Source organism: Panthera onca, chromosome E2 (genome assembly GCF_046562875.1).
Source record: "Panthera onca isolate mPanOnc1 chromosome E2, mPanOnc1 haplotype 2, whole genome shotgun sequence".
Lineage (NCBI taxonomy): Eukaryota > Metazoa > Chordata > Mammalia > Carnivora > Felidae > Panthera > Panthera onca.
In genome coordinates, this window is record NC_138353.1 from 49,685,731 (window position 1) to 49,704,915 (window position 19,185).

A 19,185-nucleotide genomic window follows, 5' to 3' on the forward strand; every position below is an offset into this window, starting at 1 on the left:
GAGGGAGAACAGCCGGCGTAGCGGACGTGATGTCACAAAGAGGCTGGTCTTTCAGGTTCCGCCCCCAAAGGCGCGCGGTGCACGCTGGCCCTTGTAGTCCGACTGGTTTGGAGCGGGGGACTGTGGAACTGAGGTTAATAATCCAGCGTGTTGCGGCGCCCGGGTGGTTTAGTTGCTTAAGCGTCCGACTTCGGATCAGATCATGATCTCAGGGTTCGAGGGTTTGAGCCCCGCGTCGGGCTCTGTGCTGACAGCCCAGAGTCTGGAGCCTGCTTCGGATTCTGCGTCTCCCTCTCTCTGTTCCTCCCCTGCCCCCACTCCGTCTCTCTCTCAAAAATAAAGATTTAAGAAAACAATAATAATCCAGAATGTTGGACCGTCGGTACCGGTGAAATGGCCTGATGAAAGCTGACTTTCTGGTTCGACTAGTAGAATGGCGTCCTATCATGGACCACTAGTCTAAATTTCTGTCTAAAATAGCGCTGTACAACAGAAATATAATTTGAACCAAATATTGTAAAATTTTCCAATAGCTACATTAAAAAAAGTCAAAAGAAATAGGTGAAATTAATTGTAAACACATATTTTATTTAGTATGTCCAAAGTATTATCGTTTCAGTGTGTAATCAATATTTTATTTTTTATAAATTAGCCTTTTTTAAATTTATTTTTTATTTTTTAAAATTTGCATCCAAATTAGTATATAGTGAAGCAATGATTTCAGTAGATTCCTTAATGCCCCTTACCCATTTAGCCCATCCCCCCTCCCACAACCCCTCCAGCAACCCTCAGTTTGTTCTCCATATTTATGAGTCTCTTTTGTTTTGTCCCCCTCCCTGTTTTTATATTATTTTGTTTCCCTTCCCTTATGTTCATCTATTTTGTCTCTTAAAGTCCTCATGTGAGTGAAGTCATATGATTTTTGTCTTTCTCTAATTTCACTTAGCATAATACCCTCCAGTTCCATCCACGTGGTTACAAATGGCAAGATTTCATTCTTTCTGGTTGCTGAGTAATACTCCATTGTATATATATACCACATCTTTATCCATTCATCCACCGATGGACATTTGGGGTCTTTCCATACTTTGGCTATTGTTGGTAGTGCTGTTATAAACATGGGGGTGCATGTGTCCTTTCGAAACAGCACACCTGTATCCCTTGCATAAATGCCTAGTAGTGCAATTGCTGGGTGCATGTAATCAATATTTTAAAAAGCTGAGGTATTTTACAGTGTTTTTTTCATACTTAAGTTTAATAAATCTGGTATTTTATACTTACAATATATCTCAGTTTGAACCAGCCACATTTCAAATGCTCAATAGCCACATGTAGCTAGTGGCTGCTGTATTGGGTAGCGCAGGTCTAAAATCTTCAGATTGCCAGGAATAGGTAGTATAACTTGTCTGGATAATTCAGGAACCTGTACCATCCAACAATTGTATACCTCATTTCCTAAAGATGAGAAAATTCACTTTTCTTCTTGTTACATCTCAGAAGTTACAAATTAGAGTGCAGCTTACTTGACCCTGTCCTTCTTTCTAGTTCAGAAGAAAAGGGCCACAAGACTCCTTCAAGGCTAAGGACTCTGCTGCTCTTTCCTGTCTCTCCAACATCTTTAAAAAAAAATTTTTTTTTAACGTTTTATTTATTTTTGAGACAGGGAGAGACAGAGCATGAACAGGGGAGGGTCAGAGAGAGGGAGACACAGAATCTGAAACAGGCTCCAGGCTCTGAGCTGTCAGCACAGAGCCCGACACGGGGCTTGAACTCACGGACCGCGAGATCATGACCTGAGCTGAAGTCAGACGCTTAACCGACTGAGCCACCCAGGCGCCCCTCTCCAACATCTTTAATCCGCAACTCTCCCTCTTCTGTCTTTAAAGAAGCACTGATGGCGGGGCGTGGGGGGTGGGGATCATCAATCTCAGGGATCAGTACCACCATCAATCTAGTTGTATAAATGGAAAAGTGAGTCACCCTCCTTGTCATTTTCTTTCCCATAACCCCCACAATATAATCCACTGCAAAATCCTGTTGATTTTACTCTGTCTCTTGGATCCATTCACTTCTGTCCACTTCCATGGCAACAGCCCAGGATGTCTCCCTCTTGGATTGCTATGCTAACCTCTAGACTTTCACCTTTCCTTGCCCAACTCCAATTCTCTTTCACAGAGTAGCCAGACTGATGTTTTATTTATTTGATTTAAATTTTTTAAATGTTTTATTTTTGAGAGACAGAGAGAGAGAGGCAGAGAAAGAGGGAGACACAGACTCCAAAGCAGGCTCCAGGCTCTGAGTTGTCAGCACAGAGCCTGAGACGGGGCTTGAAGTCATGAACTGCAAGATTATGACCTGAGCCGAAGTCAAAGCTTAACCCACTGAGCCACCCAGGTGCCCCAGACATGTTTTAAAAACACAAATGTGATGTTACAGTCTTGCTTTAATACTTTAGTGGCTTTCCAGCACTCTTAAAATACAAAATCCCATAGTAGGGCTGAGACTACATAAAATGCCATCATAATAAGGCTCATAACCCTGTGTGGCCTGCCTCCTACTTTATCTGGTGGCATATTTTCACAGTCTTCTGTACTCTATCTGGTGTCATTGGCCTTTTCTATGCTCTTTCCTATCTCAGGGCCCTTGCACTTGTTGCTACATCATGGAAAGCCCTCCTTCTTTGACTAGTTAATGCTCTATCTTCTTTCAGATCTCAGATTCTCGTGTCCTCAGGGAAACCTTCCTTAACTAGGTGTGTTAGAGTTTCTCAACACCCCACAGCCGTCTCCTTCAAAGCATTTATCAGAGCTGCCATGAAGCTTGGGACCGTGCCTTTCTGTTCACCACAGTACGGCAGATAGCACATTGAACCTTCAACCATTTAAGGAAGTAATGGGACTTTATAATTACAATCCTTATGTTCCTTCTAGCTTTCATCCTGTTTGTTATTCTTCCTGTTAAATCCCAGACAAATTGCTACTGCTTCAGTTCATCTCTATCTCCAGTCTTCTTGAGGCCAGATAGCTGGCTTCTGCCCCCTGCCTACTAAACAGTCCTTTAAAGGTCACTCGTGACCTCATTGTTCTTATTGCTTTTTCTAGTGGTAGTGTTGCCTGAGGTCCAGTACCCCATCTTGACCCTATACCCTCTCCTTTGGGGGGAGGCCGGGAATGATGGTTTTCATTTTAATACCATCTTGCTGGGGGATGTGCCATATGGAAGGGTTTCTTTTGAAATTACACCTGGTCATCTATCACTACAGCCAAGTGCTCCTAGAGCCTGTGTTTAAACACCAGCAAGGGTTGGAGGTGCTCAAAACTCTGAATTAATTCCTAGGGAGGTAATTCTGCATGCTAAGATCATTGTACCAGCTACAGAAGTAAAATCTTGCTCTGTGAAAGTAGACTCTTAAACTGGGCTGCTTGCAGGCTTTGCTGAGATGCAAAAGGCAAGTCCTTTGTGGTAGGACTCATTGGAAGGTTTCCCCCAGCTGCCTCGTGCATCAGGGGTCAGGGACTCCATTATACCAGCACGGCCTCAGCCATGACCTTGTGTCATTCCTAACCTAGATGAAAGGAGCTGAAAGTAATGATAAAACTCCAGACTCACCATTCAGCATCGTACTTACTGTTCCCACCTGAGGCCAAATGATGTCCAAAACCTAACACTCTACCTTTCCTCTCAAACTGCACTTCCTGTTTGTCCCATTTCATAAAGGACAACTCTTCAGGCCCCAAACCTTGAAATCATCTTTGGACTCTTTTCTCCTGATCCACATCCCATCACCAAATTCTATCGACTTGAGGAACAGGTAGAGTCGTCACTTGTAAGCATCTCTGTTACATTAAACCATTGGCACTGTCATCTCCCTTTCACTGTTGCCCTCCCTGTGCTAACTAGAACAGTATTTTGAAAGCCCTCTATGCAAAACCCTCCAATGGCATCCCACATCACTCATGATAAAACACACACTCCTCAGCATGGCTTACAGGGATCTTTCCGTACTCCTCCAGTCACACCAGACCCTTTGCTGGTCCTTGAAAATACAGTCCTCTGGTCTGGATTGCCCTTCCCCTTAGACGTGTCTCCAGCTCTCTACTTAAATGTCACCTAGAAGAGTCTTCCCTGATCACATATTTAAAATAGCACTGTCCCCATTCACCTCTTTGTAGAATAGCACCTTTGTCCCCTTACCCCTCTTTCTTCTTAGTATTTACCAGAAATACATATTTTTATTTAGTTGCCCTCAACCCCTAAAAAAAGAATGAAATTTCCACCAAAGCAGGGACTTGCCTTTTGTTCACTGCTGTGTCCTTAATCCCTTAGAAAAATGCCTGGTACTGAGCAGATATTAACATAAACTTGAATGAATAAAGTGATATAATGCTAACCATGCACTAGGCCAGCTGTCTGAATAAAAGCTGACATTCCATGGTAAACAGTCAGGAGACAAGAGTAGAGACAAAAGGTTTATTTGGGAACAAGGAGTAAAAAGGAATTCTTAATTCCTCTTCTCTCGTCTGGCGGCCCAACTGAACAGTGATCGTCAAATGGACAGCAACACACAAAAATTCCCCTGCCGTCCTTGATCTTGTGCAGAAACGCAGAGAAGCCTGAGTTACACAACTTGCAATTATTATTTTCTAGACAGAAGTACCAGTTGTTGTACTTTCCAATGTATCCGTGGTGGCTCCACTCTCTTTCTTGTCTTCAGGCTTCATGGCAGGAAACAGAAGTACTTCCTACAGGAGAGAAAATCACTTTGAAGGAAGAAGCACGCTCTTTTTCACAGCCATCCACCCATTCCTTTTGCTTCTGGTTATTGTTGCCACCCAAATTCAGAGATCTGTGCTGGTATTTCAGCTTAGAAGATAAAAAAGAATGAGTGAACACAGAGTTCTCTTAAAATAGGATTTCCCTATCTGCAAAAATGAGATAACGGTAGTTTCTCTACCTCGTAGGGCTGACTTAAGTGAAATGACATAATGGCTGCAGAGGGCCTGGTGTGTTCCTTGGATCCTCAAGAAATGCGAACAATGAGTATTCCTCCTGCCTCAGGTAGAAAAAAACCCAAATCTGATAATGTCAGACCCTCTGGTCGTCATCCTGTAGAGTCATGTATAACTGCTCTGCCTGAAGCCCTTCCTTTGCTCTCCAGGCCCACCATGCCTTGCCCCTGAGAGCAGAGCTCCTGCAGGGCAGTGGGTGTGGCAGGAAGACCACTACGTACCTTGATGTTATTGGAATCTGTGAGAAACATGGTGACACGGTCGATGCCCATGCCCCAGCCAGCTGTGGGGGGCAGCCCGTATTCCAGGGCAGTGCAGAAGTTCTCATCTATGAACATGGCCTCATCGTCGCCAGCGGCCTTGGCCTAGAAGAGAACCAAACAGTGACGCTGTCTCAGGCCACGCTGTCTCTCAGTGTCTGAGCAAGCACATTAACACGTTTAGAGGGATGACCATTCCAGGAATGCTCTGGAAACCAAGCACTTGCTGGGAACTGGTTTCCCAGTAACTTCAGGATGGACCCATTTCTTTCAAAGACCCGGTCAAGTCTGGCGATCCCCACTTCAGAACATAAGCGCATTTCTCTGTGAAATGAAAACACCTCCACTGTCCCGGACAACTTGGTGAGTCCAAGGAGACTGATTTTCAGAGACTAAGGATTCCTAAGAGTCTTTCCCTCATTTCCTGAAACCAGCCATCACAGGCAGCCTGTGAGGGCTTGGTCTTTGTTAATCTATCTGCCTCTTATCCCCAACCCACCTTAATAAATGTACCATCTAAGAAAAATTATGTTCTTTTTACGCAAACGTATTTTCAAGGCAAGTATCACACTCCCCACACAGACACTAACATGTCTAAGCTCCTATGTGGAAATTCTAAGGCCCAAACTAGTCAAGTTCTCCATCTTGAAATATGACCTCCTCCAGTGAAGCCTGTGGCTTTATCCTTCATTTCTGTTGAAGTCATTAAGAGATGCAGACAGTAACACAGACTAGAGTTAAGGCTGATATTTTCTAGTGAGTGGGCACATGATGAAGTAAATGCCTTTGACTCGCACTCTCCTTCCTTACCTTGGCCTGTTCTTCAAAGAGCTGCCGCTGCCGCACAGGGTCATTCAGCTCGGTGTAGGCATTGCAGATTTCCTTTTTCATGACAAATAGCTCAAAGCGCTCAGTGAGACCCTCCTTAGAGCGGTGCCTGGAGATAGGAGACCAAAGGAGAGGCTGAACATACAGGTTCTCTAATAACATCTGGTACAAACACAGGAGTTCCTGGATTCTAGTTGACTCAAAACTGTTACGGATGAGACCCGAAGCCTGTATGCACTCTAGCACCAAACCATTTGGTGCAATGGTGAGGAGGGTTAGACACAAGGAAGCTTTAGTCATCCTCACAACACACGTGGGTGGTAAATGGTTACACTGAACCATACCTCCTGAATTCATGGCCTTCTGTGCCTTGTCACACCGACTCTGGGCTGCCCATATGACTTGCTTTGGACAATGGGACATCAGCAGAGGCTTGATACGTGTTTGTACACTGGGGTTTATTCTTTTGGAACCCTTCCTCCTGGAGCCCGGCCACTATGTAAGGAAGCTCAGGCTATGCTGCCCCAGACAGAGGCTAGCTACATTTAGAGGCCCTGGAGGAACAAGAACCCAGCGGAGGAGAAAGAAGGTGCCCGAGTTTCCAGTTACAGCTGCTTGGGTTACCCTAGCTACCACTTTGTAGAGCAGAAAGACTACCCAGTGAACCCACAAAATCTTGAGAACTGTTGTTTTATGCCACTATAACTCTGAGGTTGTTACGTAGCAACAGGTAACTGGAAAGCCACGTTGTATCTTACCATTTAGCCAAAGGGCTCATTATCTGCGGGTGATCACAGATGAATGTAGGATTGATGCATGTTGTTTCCAGGAACTCCCCGACAAGCTTAAGGAGAAAGCAAAGCAGAGCTACAGATCCCTTCTGATGGCATTTTGATTGTTCCAGTCCTGGCAGAAGGACTCTGCTCCTACCCACTACCGGATGCTACAAGGGTTTATCATAAGTCTCTCCATGGCTGGTAAGGTTTGACTGAGATTATGTAACTACTCGGTACAGAGCTTAGAAGAGCAGTTCAAAATTGGTTAATTCTCTTATTTCTCTCATTAGGGCTTTCCTGTGAGGCTGTGTAAGTTAGTTCTCCACAGTGGAGTTCACCTTCCCAGGGAGCAGGGGGCTGGTTACCACTGGATGAGGGCATGTACTCGAAGAGCACGGTCTGTCACCTTATCAAGGAGTCTGGCAGTGGTCCGAGGTGGAGGGCATTCAACAGCTCTTGCCACGCAGATATCGTCAAGGATTTTACGAGTTTCTGTAATACAAATGTACAAGTTAGGACAGAAGGATCACATTACCCCAGTAAAAAAAATGTATGAAAAGAACAGTGTGGGAAAATTCTAGCCCTGATCTCATCTAATTCAAAGCTGAAGAGAAAGGAGGGCCATTCAGTGGAGGAGTGCATCACTTTACCTTCGGTCTCAAAGAGACTGGTTTCTGGCAGCTTCACCCCCAAGACCTTCTCAAGTTCTTCAACCATGCTGATTCTCCGGAAGGGTGGGGTGAAGTCAATCTCATGGGCTTGGCCCTCCGGGCCATCTGGATGGTAGGTGATCTTGTAACCGCCTGTAATATGCTTCACCATCCCTGGGAAAGAAATCTACCATTTGAAAAGGACCAACAGGAAGTCCTCCTACAAGCAGCACACCAGCCGTTCAGACACATGTGAAAGACAAAAGGGAATAGGAGAGGTCACCTGAAATCATCTTCTCTGTGATTTCCATGAGATCGTGATAGTCTGCATAGGCCATGTAGAACTCGCAGGTGGTGAACTCAGGATTGTGAGTCAAATCAATTCCTTCATTCCGGAACTGACGTCCAATTTCATAAACCCGGTCGATGCCACCAACCACCAGGATCTAACAACACATGGCCAAGGTCATGGCAGCTAATCTCAATGACTCTGGAAAGTTTCCGTCTACAAAACTAATTTGGTTTTCACAGCTGAGGGATGTTTTCAGGTCTCTACCCAAATGTCGAATACCCTACTCTCTTTAGACCCTCGTAGTGGATAGTCATCATTTGTTTTGGCTGCCCAGGACCTCTGAATACTCTTCCTTTGTCAGGACAGCACCCCATCTTGTGAGTGTGAGCCTCCCCAAGAAAGAGGCCTCTCTTGGGGTTAGGATGCAGGCATGTGACTCAAGCTCCCCACCAGACATGCCCATGCAACTTCTGAATGCTACTGAAAGAAGATGTAGATATTGCAGAATTCCTCCTGGAGAAGGGGGCCAGAGATATCTAGCTTTTAGAGGTAGTAACTGCAGAGGTCCTAATGGATAGCGCTGCGGTTCTGAGCTGCGTTAGCTGTCCCAAGTAGAAAAATCTGGGCTCTCCATGGGAAGAGCCCAGATGGGCCTGAGAATCATTCCTAGTCCTGTGGTCTCCAAGCCTGATTCTCTGATCCTCCTGGGACTGTGAGCTTCCTTATGTATCCGAATACATTTTTCTTGTGCCTAAACTAATTACACCAGGTTCTGTTGTCTGCAACTAAGAACCTTGAATGACAGTCTCTGGTATTTACTCTGGTGACTTATAAATCTTTATTTCCAATTTTTGGACAGATATCAAGCTTTCTATAAAAGACTAAAATCAGACCTAATCTAAGGAAGACAATAAACCTAAAATATCATGAGAACCAAGGCAGGTTAGGAGGAGCTATACACCTAAGAAAGACAATCCCTTTGCCCTCTGACCCGCAATGCTCTACTGATCCTGTAGAGAATTTCCAGAAGTGTTAACGCTCACAGGCGTGCCAAATTAGAATACTCTCCTGGCTGTTCTACTCTTTTTGTTCCTTTTATTTCTAACTACATCTATCTAGCCAATGGATTTCCGGCCTCTGTTTCTCCCAGGAACAGGGCATCTTCTTACTTATTACCTTATGGTAGAGTTCTGGAGCAATTCTCATGTATAAATTCATGTCCAGCTCATTGTGGTATGTGATGAAAGGCTTGGCCACAGCTCCCCCTGGGATGATGTTCATCATGGGAGTTTCAATCTAAAAGACAGGGAGATACACTGAGTCCTCAGACAGAGGTCCGCAAACCAGAGGCCTTGGGGGTAGCTCATGTTGTGCATGGATATAGTTTAGCCGGTTATATCCCTAAGTGAAATTTAAGGTTAACAGTAATGTGCAAGTGCTTGACAAAAGAAGTAGAGATGTCCTGATTTTCTAGAAGTGTCTCAATTTCCATTAATACCAAACACCATTAACACAGTACCATAAACTTCCACAACTTATAAATTATATTTTAATAAACACTGTAAGTTGAACTGTTTATGTTCTTTGAATTAGTTATAGACATGCAAAAAGGTCCAATGTCTATGGGGGGGGGCGGGTAGGAAACAGCAGGTCCATCAGAATACATGTAGTGTGATCTCATTTATGTTTAAAACAAAAATTAAAACGCTTCCAAACTGTTTACACACGTACCTTATGTAGAACATGCTCAGTATGTAGTTATATATGCATAGCAACTGGTGTGGAACGATATGTATCAAACTCAAGTTTGGGGAAGAAAGTGAGTTGGGAGATACAAAAGGGGACTTTCAGTTTTGTTTGTTTCTTTGAATTTGTTTTACACGTGTACTTACCTTTCTTCATATAATTAAAAGGTTTTTTTTTTTTCCCTTAATGCTACAAAAAAGCAAAATGAGTTGGTAACTCAATGAACATGACATCATTAGTAGGTAGACAGCCCTACACTTTGTCCATTATCTTAGAATTCAAATCCTGCCTTCCTCATCGGGGCACTAAAAAAACAAGGTGGGACAAAGACACTGGCCATCAAAGGGACTTTTCGCTAAGCGTGAATAGTATGGATATAGGACATGGAAAAGGGAAGAGAAGGAATAGTAAGAGGCAGGCATAGCAAGGCAGCTAGCTCATCGTGACAGGTAAGAACTCTCTCACCTCCAGGAATCCTAGCTCATCCAAGAAACTCCTTATATACGTGATGATCTTAGAGCGGATGATAAACTTCTGCCTCACGAAGTCATTCAGGATCAAGTCCAAGTATCTCTGACGATATCGTGTTTCCTAAAGCAAAAGCAACAGATAGAAATCATTGCCAAGTCTAATTCAACGCTATGACAGACCACAGCGAGGAGGCCACAGAGCTTACCTTGTCTTTGAGGCCAAAGTGGAGGTGAGGTAACATATGCAAACACGGCGACAGCAGTGTGATCTCATAGGGAATGATGCTCAGCTCACCCTTCTTGGTCTTCCCAGGATTCCCCTGAACTCCAATTATGTCTCCCCGACGCAGTTTGTTATTGATATGGATAAATTCTTCTTCTGATTTGTAATTCCTGAGTGAAAGAAAACCGTACTTCAGTGTATGATATTCCGAATTAAAACCAACCACTGGTTTAGCTTTTAAAACTGCCCTCTGGAATCCTCACTAAACTGCTGGTGCTCAGTTTGGGTGAACCTGGGAAGAATCTAGACTCTTCTGTCAACTGCTAGAGTGCTATCTTTTATCTGTAACTGCTGCACAACCTGAGGGCAGTTGTTATTCTCTAGGTGACCAAATGGCCTTTTTATTCTCTTTTCAGCCTTACCCAACCATAACCCGCTTTTAACTTTAAATGCCAATGAGAAAGGAAGATCACGTGGTCCCCAACCATGTTGCCCTGGGTCAATCCAGAAAGGCCCGCAACGCGGTATTTCTACATACCTGGAATTGGCCATGACTTGCAACTTGACCCCCTCTCCTCGAAGGTCATAGAAGATGAGCTTTCCCCCAGAAGCTCTTTTGGCATGTATCCTACCTAGAAAAAGTACAACAAAAACACTGATAGAACGAGAAGCCATTTTGTGGCATCAGTGCCCAAAAAGTTCCCTCTGCAATGTTTACGTCTAGGTAGAATGTCCTATCAACATAGACCAGAACAATTCGATTTTAGCCCAAGACTTAAGCCCAGTCTTTTCCTTCATGACAAAAATCTTACTTAAACCAGTTAAAGAAGTGCAGCAAGACCTGGCTTTAAAGTTGTTTACTGGACTCCCGGAAAACGGCAGCGCTGGTGGCAGCATAGTTTTCGGCTCTACCTCAATCCTCCCATTAAAATAAAAAGCACAACCACACAGGCAAGGCCAAAAAGCTATGGACAACATTTACAACAAAATTATGTGGGAGGATACTCCCAAGAATCCCCAAACACAAGCAGTGGGGCAAACCACCAAAGATCCCCATATGGGAGAAAGCTGTAGGGGAGCCTTTGTGGGGTGTCTGCCGAGTCTGAGAACTGGAAATCTCCAAATCGGCCATAGGTAGTCACTGGAAAACGTGGCAGCTAACTGGAGGATAGCAGCTGAACCCAGGAGGGGATGTGCCCACTGCCACGTGGGTGAGTAGAGGGAGTTGGGACTGCATAAGGTCTAAAGGGGCTGAAGCCCTTCAGCATAGCCCCAGGAACATTCTTAATTTACTAACCAGGGCTCCCTTCTAGGACAAGGCCCCGTAAAACTGGAAAAGACCAGGAAACCACAAAGGGGTCCGACAAAAGTGAGGAAGGGGAAGAGAGCCTTGGTATCTCAGAAAGCAAGCTGCTGTAATTCTGAACACTTCACAAAAACAACAGAAAAGGTAGCTCAGTGAAGCTGGAAAAGCTATTTGAATCAAGCTTCCCTTAACACTGAGGAAAACTAGAGGCCTGGGTGGCTCAGTCAGTTAAGTGCCTGACTTTGCTCAGCTCATGATCTCACAGTCTGTGGGTTCAAGCCCCACATCAGGCTCTGCGCTGACAGGTCAGAGCCTGGAGCCTGCTTCGGATTCTGTGCCTCCCTCTCTCTGCCCCTCCCCCACTCACACTCTGTCTCTCTCTCAAAAATAAACATTAAAAAAGAAAACATTGAGGAAAACTAATTTCACATAAAAATAAGCAACATAAAAGTACTGAGATCAAATACCAGTTATTAAATAAAAAAGCACTCAGGAAGGACATGCCCAGAAAAAACAAAAATTCCATTTGACAGTAAGTTGAATGACATTAAGAAAATGCCGTGAAACAAAAATACCCACATTAGAATCATCGAAACTAAGAAATGAGGTGACACATGAAAAAATCAGAAATAAAGTAAAAAACCATTTCAGGAATGAAGACTGAACTAAAAGAAAATAAGAGTGAATATAGAAATGCTTTAAGAGAAACCCAGAGGAAAGAAAGACAAAATTTAAACATCAAAGTGTAAAGAAAAAGGTACAAAAGGTTTGAGAAAAAAGTGACATATTGAAAATCCACCATATGAATAAAAGGAGTCTCAAAAGAAAACCAAAGAAATAATATATTCAAGGGGTGCCTGGGTGACTCAGTCGGTTGAGTGTCAGCTCAGGTCATGATCCCAGTGTCCTGGGAACGAGCCCCGCCTTGGGCTCCACGCTGAGTGTGGAGCCTGCTTGAGATAGTCTTTCTCTCCCCGCCCCCCCCACTCCCTGCTCCTTTCTCCTGCTCCTGTGCTTGCTCTCCCTCCCAAATTAACAAAAAAAAAAATTATATTGAAGAAAAATTTCCTAAAAAACTTGAAAACACATTTTTAAAGGGCACTCTATACCTGAGAATATAGACTCAGAGCAACTAACATCAAGACATGTTTTAGTAGAATTAGTGGACTTTAAGCTTTGGGCATTTAGGTACTGGCAGAGGTTCTCTCTGGGTAGTGGGATTATGGGTAATTCAATTCCTCTCTGCTTCCTAGAACGTCCCAAATTTTCTACAATTAGTAGTTTTATTATTTTTGGGGGGCAAATAAAGACAGATTTTTTAAAGTAACCTCTAAGCCCAATGTGGGGCTTGAACCCATGATCCTGAGATCAAGAGTTTCATGCTGTATGGACTGAGCCAACCAGGTGCCCCAGGTTTTTTTTTTTTTTTTTTTTTTTTTTTTTTTTAAATTAAGGAAAGATCCTGTGCAAGATGCTAGAACTCCAAAATAACAATATTCTAAAAATACAGTCCCGGTGCAAAACTTCTTAGGCCACAGGTGGGAATTTTTAGGAACATGGGGTTGTGGTCCCACTGGTAAGGGGACGTCCTCATAAAGGACGATGAAGTAGCAGCGGCATCAGGTCAGGAGTTCCCCTCAGAGAATGCCCCCTTCTCTGCTGCATCACCTCGTCTGGAACACAATCTCGTGTCTCGGGGCTGCTCTACTTCTTTCTGTGAATGGATATACTTGCCCTGTCCCTCGTGAAGTAGGAGCCTGCGACACAGGCTACTTGAAAGCAAGACCAACCCAGAACTTTCTTTGTGCTGCTGTAGCGGCCTGTCTGCTGTGAGAGCTCAGCATACTGCCAGGGAATCCTCCTACCTGCCACCTTTAAGGTGATGTCAGTTAGGTGGTCCCCAGGCTGCAGGTGACTGTATTCTTGGATAAAATGAGTCAGCGAGATGTCTACGTGGAACTTGTGTGGATACGGGTCTTCCCCACTGATCTTCAGTTGGTGGACTGCTTGGCTACGGATCTTGAAGTATTGCTATTAACAAAAAAAAAAAAAAAAAAAAAAAAAAAAGAGCCTCTGAGAAATGGAACCTGACCGATCATACCAGTGGCCCACCTAGCAGAGTACCGTATTTTGCCGCAGAGTGGCTCCAATACAGTGAGGTCTCCTTAACTGAGCCCTCCACACCTTTGAAATCCCAAGATGGGAATGAGATTTGCACTTAAAATATGCACAGTGGCTAAATCCATAGGTGGAAACCAAGGCCAGAATTCCAAAATGCAAGATTCAATGAAAAGGAAAATGGGAATTCTGCCTAAAATACTAAGTTTAATTTGTACAGGTGGCCTTGGTTGCCACTTTTGCGGATGCATCTGCACAGTGAGTTACTTACCTTTTTTCCTACCTTCCTACCCCTGGCTACATGTCAGACTTTTCCCCAAGACAAGACTCTGGGGCCTGGAGGATGTAAAAAAGGAACACCTTTTCTGATGCAACCATTCAACTCTGCTGTTGTAGTGTGAAAATAACCTTAGACATATAAAAAAAAATGGGCATGGTTGTGCTCCAATACAATTTTCAAAACCAGGGAGGACAGATGAGATTAAAAGCAAGGAAAGGTGGATCCGGTCTATGGACTAAAATTTGCGAATCTCTGGCCCAGAGTAAACCCTAGTCAATCTTTACGGAGATACCTTTTCTGGATTTGTTATGAGGCGCAGCCAGTTTCAGGGAAGAATAATCAGTCACTTGGAAGTACTGATTCTCCCAACCACCTACTGGGAGTTGATTAGAGAAATGCTCATTGCCTGTGCCTTTAACCAGACGTAGTGGCAGCTCCCTCCCACCGCCCCTTCCCCCAACACATCTGCAGCAACCCAGGGTTCACAGCTTGTTTTCAGTTCCTATTTCTCTTCTTAGTCACTGGTCCCAAGGAATTTGCCTTAAGCTTCATCAGAAGCTTCCTCCTACCCAGCCAGAGTGGTGGTCCAGGGGACTCACATTTGGGTCCAGACTCTCCTCCTCGGCACCCACACCATTGTCAGTGGTGTGGTTGGTGGCGGCAGTGGTGGCCTGGCTTAGTTGTTTTTCACTGAGCTCCTTCTGCTTGGCTTCCTTCTCTGCAATTTTCTTCTCAGCTTTCAGGCGTCTCTTTAGCTCACTGTTGGCAAGATGCAAATGTTCAATGTGACAGATACCTGAAGAGTCCTCTACTATGTTCTGCCCCATAACCACGGATCAAAAATATGAACAGCCTGGGGGGAAATGCTCTTGCCTGGTGCTACACCTCCACTTCTAGTCTCTTAGTCAACTCTATACGTGAATGAAACAAAGGAAAAAGTAAGCTTAGAATAAAGATGTGAAAGATCTTCCTCACCCCTCTGCTTTCCAACATGAGAACCCAAACTAAAATCAGGGTACCCCAGGACAAAGGAAAACCGAAGAGGCAACGTGGTCTGGCTCTGTCTGCCACCCTTCCCTACACCTCTCCAAGGAGTGGGTTAGTCTGGGGTAGGTTAGGGTAATGGAGAGGTGGCTCTTCTGAGTTCAAGGAGACGCACCATTGACAATCCCTCCCTCAGCATTGGTCAGTGTATTAACAGTGACTCTCAGTGTTGACCTCCCCGTCTACTGTAGCCGGACCTAAGACAACAAATGGGGCAGAACAGTGTACAAACCAGCATAGAGTAGGGGGTAATATAACATCCTTGGAGTCAGACTGCCTGGGACCTAATCCTGACATACCTGCCTAGCAATTACATGACCTTGGGCACATGACCTCCCATTTGTAAAATGTAAATAACAGAGGACACTCCCCTCCCCAAATGTGAAGACTGTAATAATGTATGCAAAGACAGGACCTGCCCTTAGCATTTAGTTAACATGCAAATGAGAGCCATTCTAGGTATCCTTCACTGTCTTAAACCCTTTATTCTCTGCACCCAGGATTTGGATACACTGCTGGTCCAATCTCTCACTATCTACACTCTGATCTGAAATCTTGCTATCTGAACCCAGAAACCAAACAGATTTGTGTAGAGGATATCCTCAGTATTCAAACAGAATTGGTCATTCTTTCAAACCACCAATGTTAGCTGAATATTATATAATAACCATAGCAAATTATACCAAGTCATGCTTGTATATTACCTGGCTTTATGGCACACTCTTAATTTTCAGTATGAATTTAGAGTAACTCAATCGAAAAAATAAATTGGTGATGTGAAATACTAATTTTTAAGAAAACAGACTCTGAGGGCTTCAAAGTAGGCGTCTCTGGATGTAATCTGTCTTGTAACAGTTTTAAATACAATCATTCCAGAACTGTGTGCTAGGCTTACTGTGCTGTAATTCAGTCAGTAGGCATCAGAGCCTATTTGGTTCTTCCTGGCATTAACATAAAAAACCTGTTTTCCATTCAACTAGGAATGGAAATTAATCCTAAGGGAAATCAAATTAATCCTAAGGGAAATTCAAAAAGATCCTAGAGATAGAACAAAGACTAGAAACCAAATTAATCTCGGGAGCAAACCAAGTTCAGAAAGACAGGAAAGGGAACGTTTGTTCTCGGCACTGTTGTAGAATAAGATCCACAAGTCATCTCAAGAATTTAGAGTGAGAATCTGAATTTATTAAAGAGAAAATGAGAAACCACTATTGGTTTTGGCAGTAGAGCTCTTTGTTTCCTTAGCAACAAGTGCAAAGAGTCAGAGGCTTAACAAATAAGGACCCAAGTAAGGAAGGATTTTTGCTCCCAGAGCAACAACGAAGGTAAGGGCACCAACCTTCTTTTATCAGAAAGTGGCTTGTCCTTGTGAAGCGCTGTGAAAGGAGCAAGTTGATACAGTCGCAGCTCCCTCTGCCCCCACTGTGCCCGGGAGGTTTGGCGCAGGGACCCCCTAACAAGCCTTACAGCAGCTTGCGTCAACATGGCAGAACACCCCGGAACTAATGATTACCACCACCTAACAGGAAACAGAGATGTGGTGTCAGATGGGACAAAACAGTACATATACACCCAACCAGCAGTCCTACTCTTATGGGTAGGGGAGGTTGCACGACCTTTTAGTGTTCCACTGAAGACCCTCTTAACTGAGGACAACCCTGTAACTCACTGTGCTGCAACCGTAACTGACAACATTCTGTCCTTGCTATGGTAAAAAGGTGCATATCTGGGTTAAAACTCAGGAGTAAGGCAACCCATAGTTTAAAGGTAGAAATGATCACAACAACCTAGAAAATAGGAGACAGGACCTGAGGCGGTGTTTCCGAAGCCCCTGACATGTGGCTTCTCTCTCGGAGATTAAAAAACCCTGGTGACAAAGATGGCAAAGGGAAGCACGTGAAATGTCACTATCAATTGCAAACTCTAGATGAAGCTAAAAGCAAGCCACACAAAAGCACCTCTGAGTCAAAGATAAGACTTAATTGAGCTCTAGGAACAAGGAGGAAAGGAGAATTTCAGGAAGGATCCTGGACTACAGTAATCTGACCTTTCATTTGGGAAGGAGTCACCTGGCAGGCAGCCCATCTCTTTTTAAACTTGAAGAAGATAACTGGCATAAAATGGTACTCATGAAGAGGCAGACCAAGGAAGTCCCAAGAACAATTAAGATACAGAAGGAAATGTTAATCGTTAAAAAAAATTCTTTTAGCCCATGGTCACTAGAGTTATATACATTAACAGCAGATTTTCTTAGACAATGTGGGGAGGTAAGGTGCAGGCAGTGTAAAGAGCATGGGCTGTGGAGTTCTGGACTGGGTTTTAGATCTCTGCTCCAGAGCCTCGATCAGTGACAGACCACACTTTAGGTGTGCACACTTCAACGTATTCAGTCGCCTAGAGCCTCAGTTTATTAATTTGAAAAACAGACATTAATATTTTCTTTGCAAGGTTATTATTAAGATTAGACAGGAAGTTTGTATGGTTCTAGCATTATGTCTGACATATAGAAGCTGCTTTAAAAAGTAGTAGGGTGGGGGCACCTGGGTGGCTCAGTCTGTTGAGCAAGCTGGGGGTGGGGGAGGAGAACCAGTGACAAAGAGAGCCAGAGAATCCCAAGCAGGCTCCGTGCTGTGCTGTCAGTACAGAGCCCGAACTCAGGAACCGTGAAATCATGACCTGAGCTGAAATCAAGAGTTGGACACTTAACCAACGGAGCCACCCAGGTGCCCATCTCTTATGGTTTCCTTAAGAGATGTCTTTTCCCTAAGTTCCTTAATTCTAAGAATAAAGCACACAACATACCTAACATACAAAACGTGTGTTAATCCACTCTTAAGGTTATTGATAAGGCTTCCAGCCAACAGTTGGCTGTTAAATTTTGGGGGAGTCAAAGTTACACTCAAACTTTCCACTGTATGGCGGGTCAGTGCCCCAACCTCTGAGTTGCTCAAGGGTCAACTATATTTATGTAACAGATCAAAGTCGAGTCAATTTTCCCAAAGGCAGAAGTCTGAGACCAGGTTCCAAACATTTATAGAGATGTGTATCCTACCTTCAGAAGGGTGCCATCAAACCATTAAATTTAATGTTTCCTTTCTCATTTTTCTTGAATATTTGAAGCATAAATCCAGAGACACAAAAAGAAAATTAATTTTTACTGGTTAAGGGCCTATTCCATCAGGATTCAGAAAAGAACGGAGCCCAAATGCGGTAAGGCAGCCATTATTTGTAATGATTTAACTTTTCTCCTGCCTCTGGAATAGTCTAGTTATGCCCCTCCTTGGGAGTACTGAAAAAACAAATCATTGCTGGTGTTCTGTGCTTCAACTGAAGAACCCTGTTTGAGAGGGTATACATCCAGGAATATAAAACATAGCCAGTTAAAGGGCGGCTAGTCTTGATACATTCGTATTTAGCTTCACACACCAAGGATTTGAGAGTGGGTAACTAAGATCTATCCAGCAGTGTTTGAAAGTGCCACCTAGTAGACTGGTGGACTCATATTCTATTACTGGACATCGGTCATTCACTCAATACTCAGAGATCCTTTAAATAATCCACATATTTAGGTGCACAATACAGTTTTAGAAATGATCCATTTAATACATAAGATTCAGAAAAGCCGAGGTGAGGCCAAGGAAAATTTCAAGGTCTTTCCGAAAAGCTCGGGTATTTAACTTCCTTCCAATGGTAGCGAGGCGTGGCTCGGCAATAAAAGAAAGCATTTTTTTTTTTTTTCCCAGAAGGAGGTAAAGGAAGGAGTAAATTTCGTTTTTCTGTACTCAATTCTCATTTTTCTGTATACCCTAACTCCAGGAATGCGACGACAGGACTCCGCCAGAGCCGGGCCCCGGAGCAACCTGGGGAATGTAGTTTCGCGGTTTAGCGGCTACGTCCGGCGTGTCCAGACCCACGAGAACCGGTAGGAAGGCCATAGGCACAGCCGCCTCGGCCGCAGCCTCGAGGCGCATCCTAGTCCGGACTGTCCGGGCGCAAAGACCTTAAAGACTCACGGCGACACTTACTTTTTGCTCAGTTTTGGCTCGCTGCCGTCCACTTTCACCTCAGCCGCCTGCACCGCAGCCATCTTTCCCGAGGGCCCGACCTAAAAGGGACGAGGGTCGCACAGCAATTTCCAGGTCACCGCCGGAATCTCCGCCTCTTCCGAGAGGAGGCGGCGGGC

At 44.2% G+C, this 19,185-nt stretch overlaps 1 protein-coding gene across 2 annotated transcripts; it reads right to left on the reverse strand.

Moving 5' to 3' along the window:
• Nucleotides 1–4,456: 4,456 nt before the first annotated feature.
• On the reverse strand, nucleotides 4,457–19,160 carry KARS1 (lysyl-tRNA synthetase 1). Of its 2 annotated transcripts, XM_060650100.2 has the most exons (15): nucleotides 19,028–19,157; nucleotides 16,342–16,521; nucleotides 14,558–14,717; nucleotides 13,426–13,591; nucleotides 10,793–10,886; nucleotides 10,238–10,424; nucleotides 10,027–10,152; nucleotides 8,992–9,111; nucleotides 7,807–7,969; nucleotides 7,524–7,697; nucleotides 7,280–7,365; nucleotides 6,856–6,941; nucleotides 6,080–6,206; nucleotides 5,231–5,374; nucleotides 4,457–4,742 (listed from the first exon to the last, which is right to left on the reverse strand). In XM_060650100.2, the coding sequence occupies exons 2-15, from the start codon at nucleotides 16,485–16,487 to the stop codon at nucleotides 4,644–4,646; spliced, it is 1,878 nt and encodes a 625-aa protein (XP_060506083.1). In that variant the 5' UTR covers nucleotides 16,488–16,521; nucleotides 19,028–19,157; the 3' UTR covers nucleotides 4,457–4,643. The 2 variants fall into 2 exon arrangements, with proteins under 2 accessions (XP_060506083.1, XP_060506084.1); XM_060650101.2 differs by lacking the exon at nucleotides 16,342–16,521 and having other exon boundaries at nucleotides 19,028–19,160.
• Nucleotides 19,161–19,185: the final 25 nt, after the last annotated feature.

Coding starts and splice junctions, on each gene's coding strand:
- KARS1 (XM_060650100.2), bottom strand. CDS start 16,487: ATGTTGACGCAAGCTGCTGTAAGGCTTGTTAGGGGGTCCCTGCGCCAA. Junction 13,592..14,557: donor AGGAGAGTCTGGACCCAAAT/GTGAGTCCCCTG, acceptor TTTTGTTAATAG/CAATACTTCAAGATCCGTAG. Junction 7,970..8,991: donor CTCCAGAACTCTACCATAAG/GTAATAAGTAAG, acceptor ATGTGTTGTTAG/ATCCTGGTGGTTGGTGGCAT.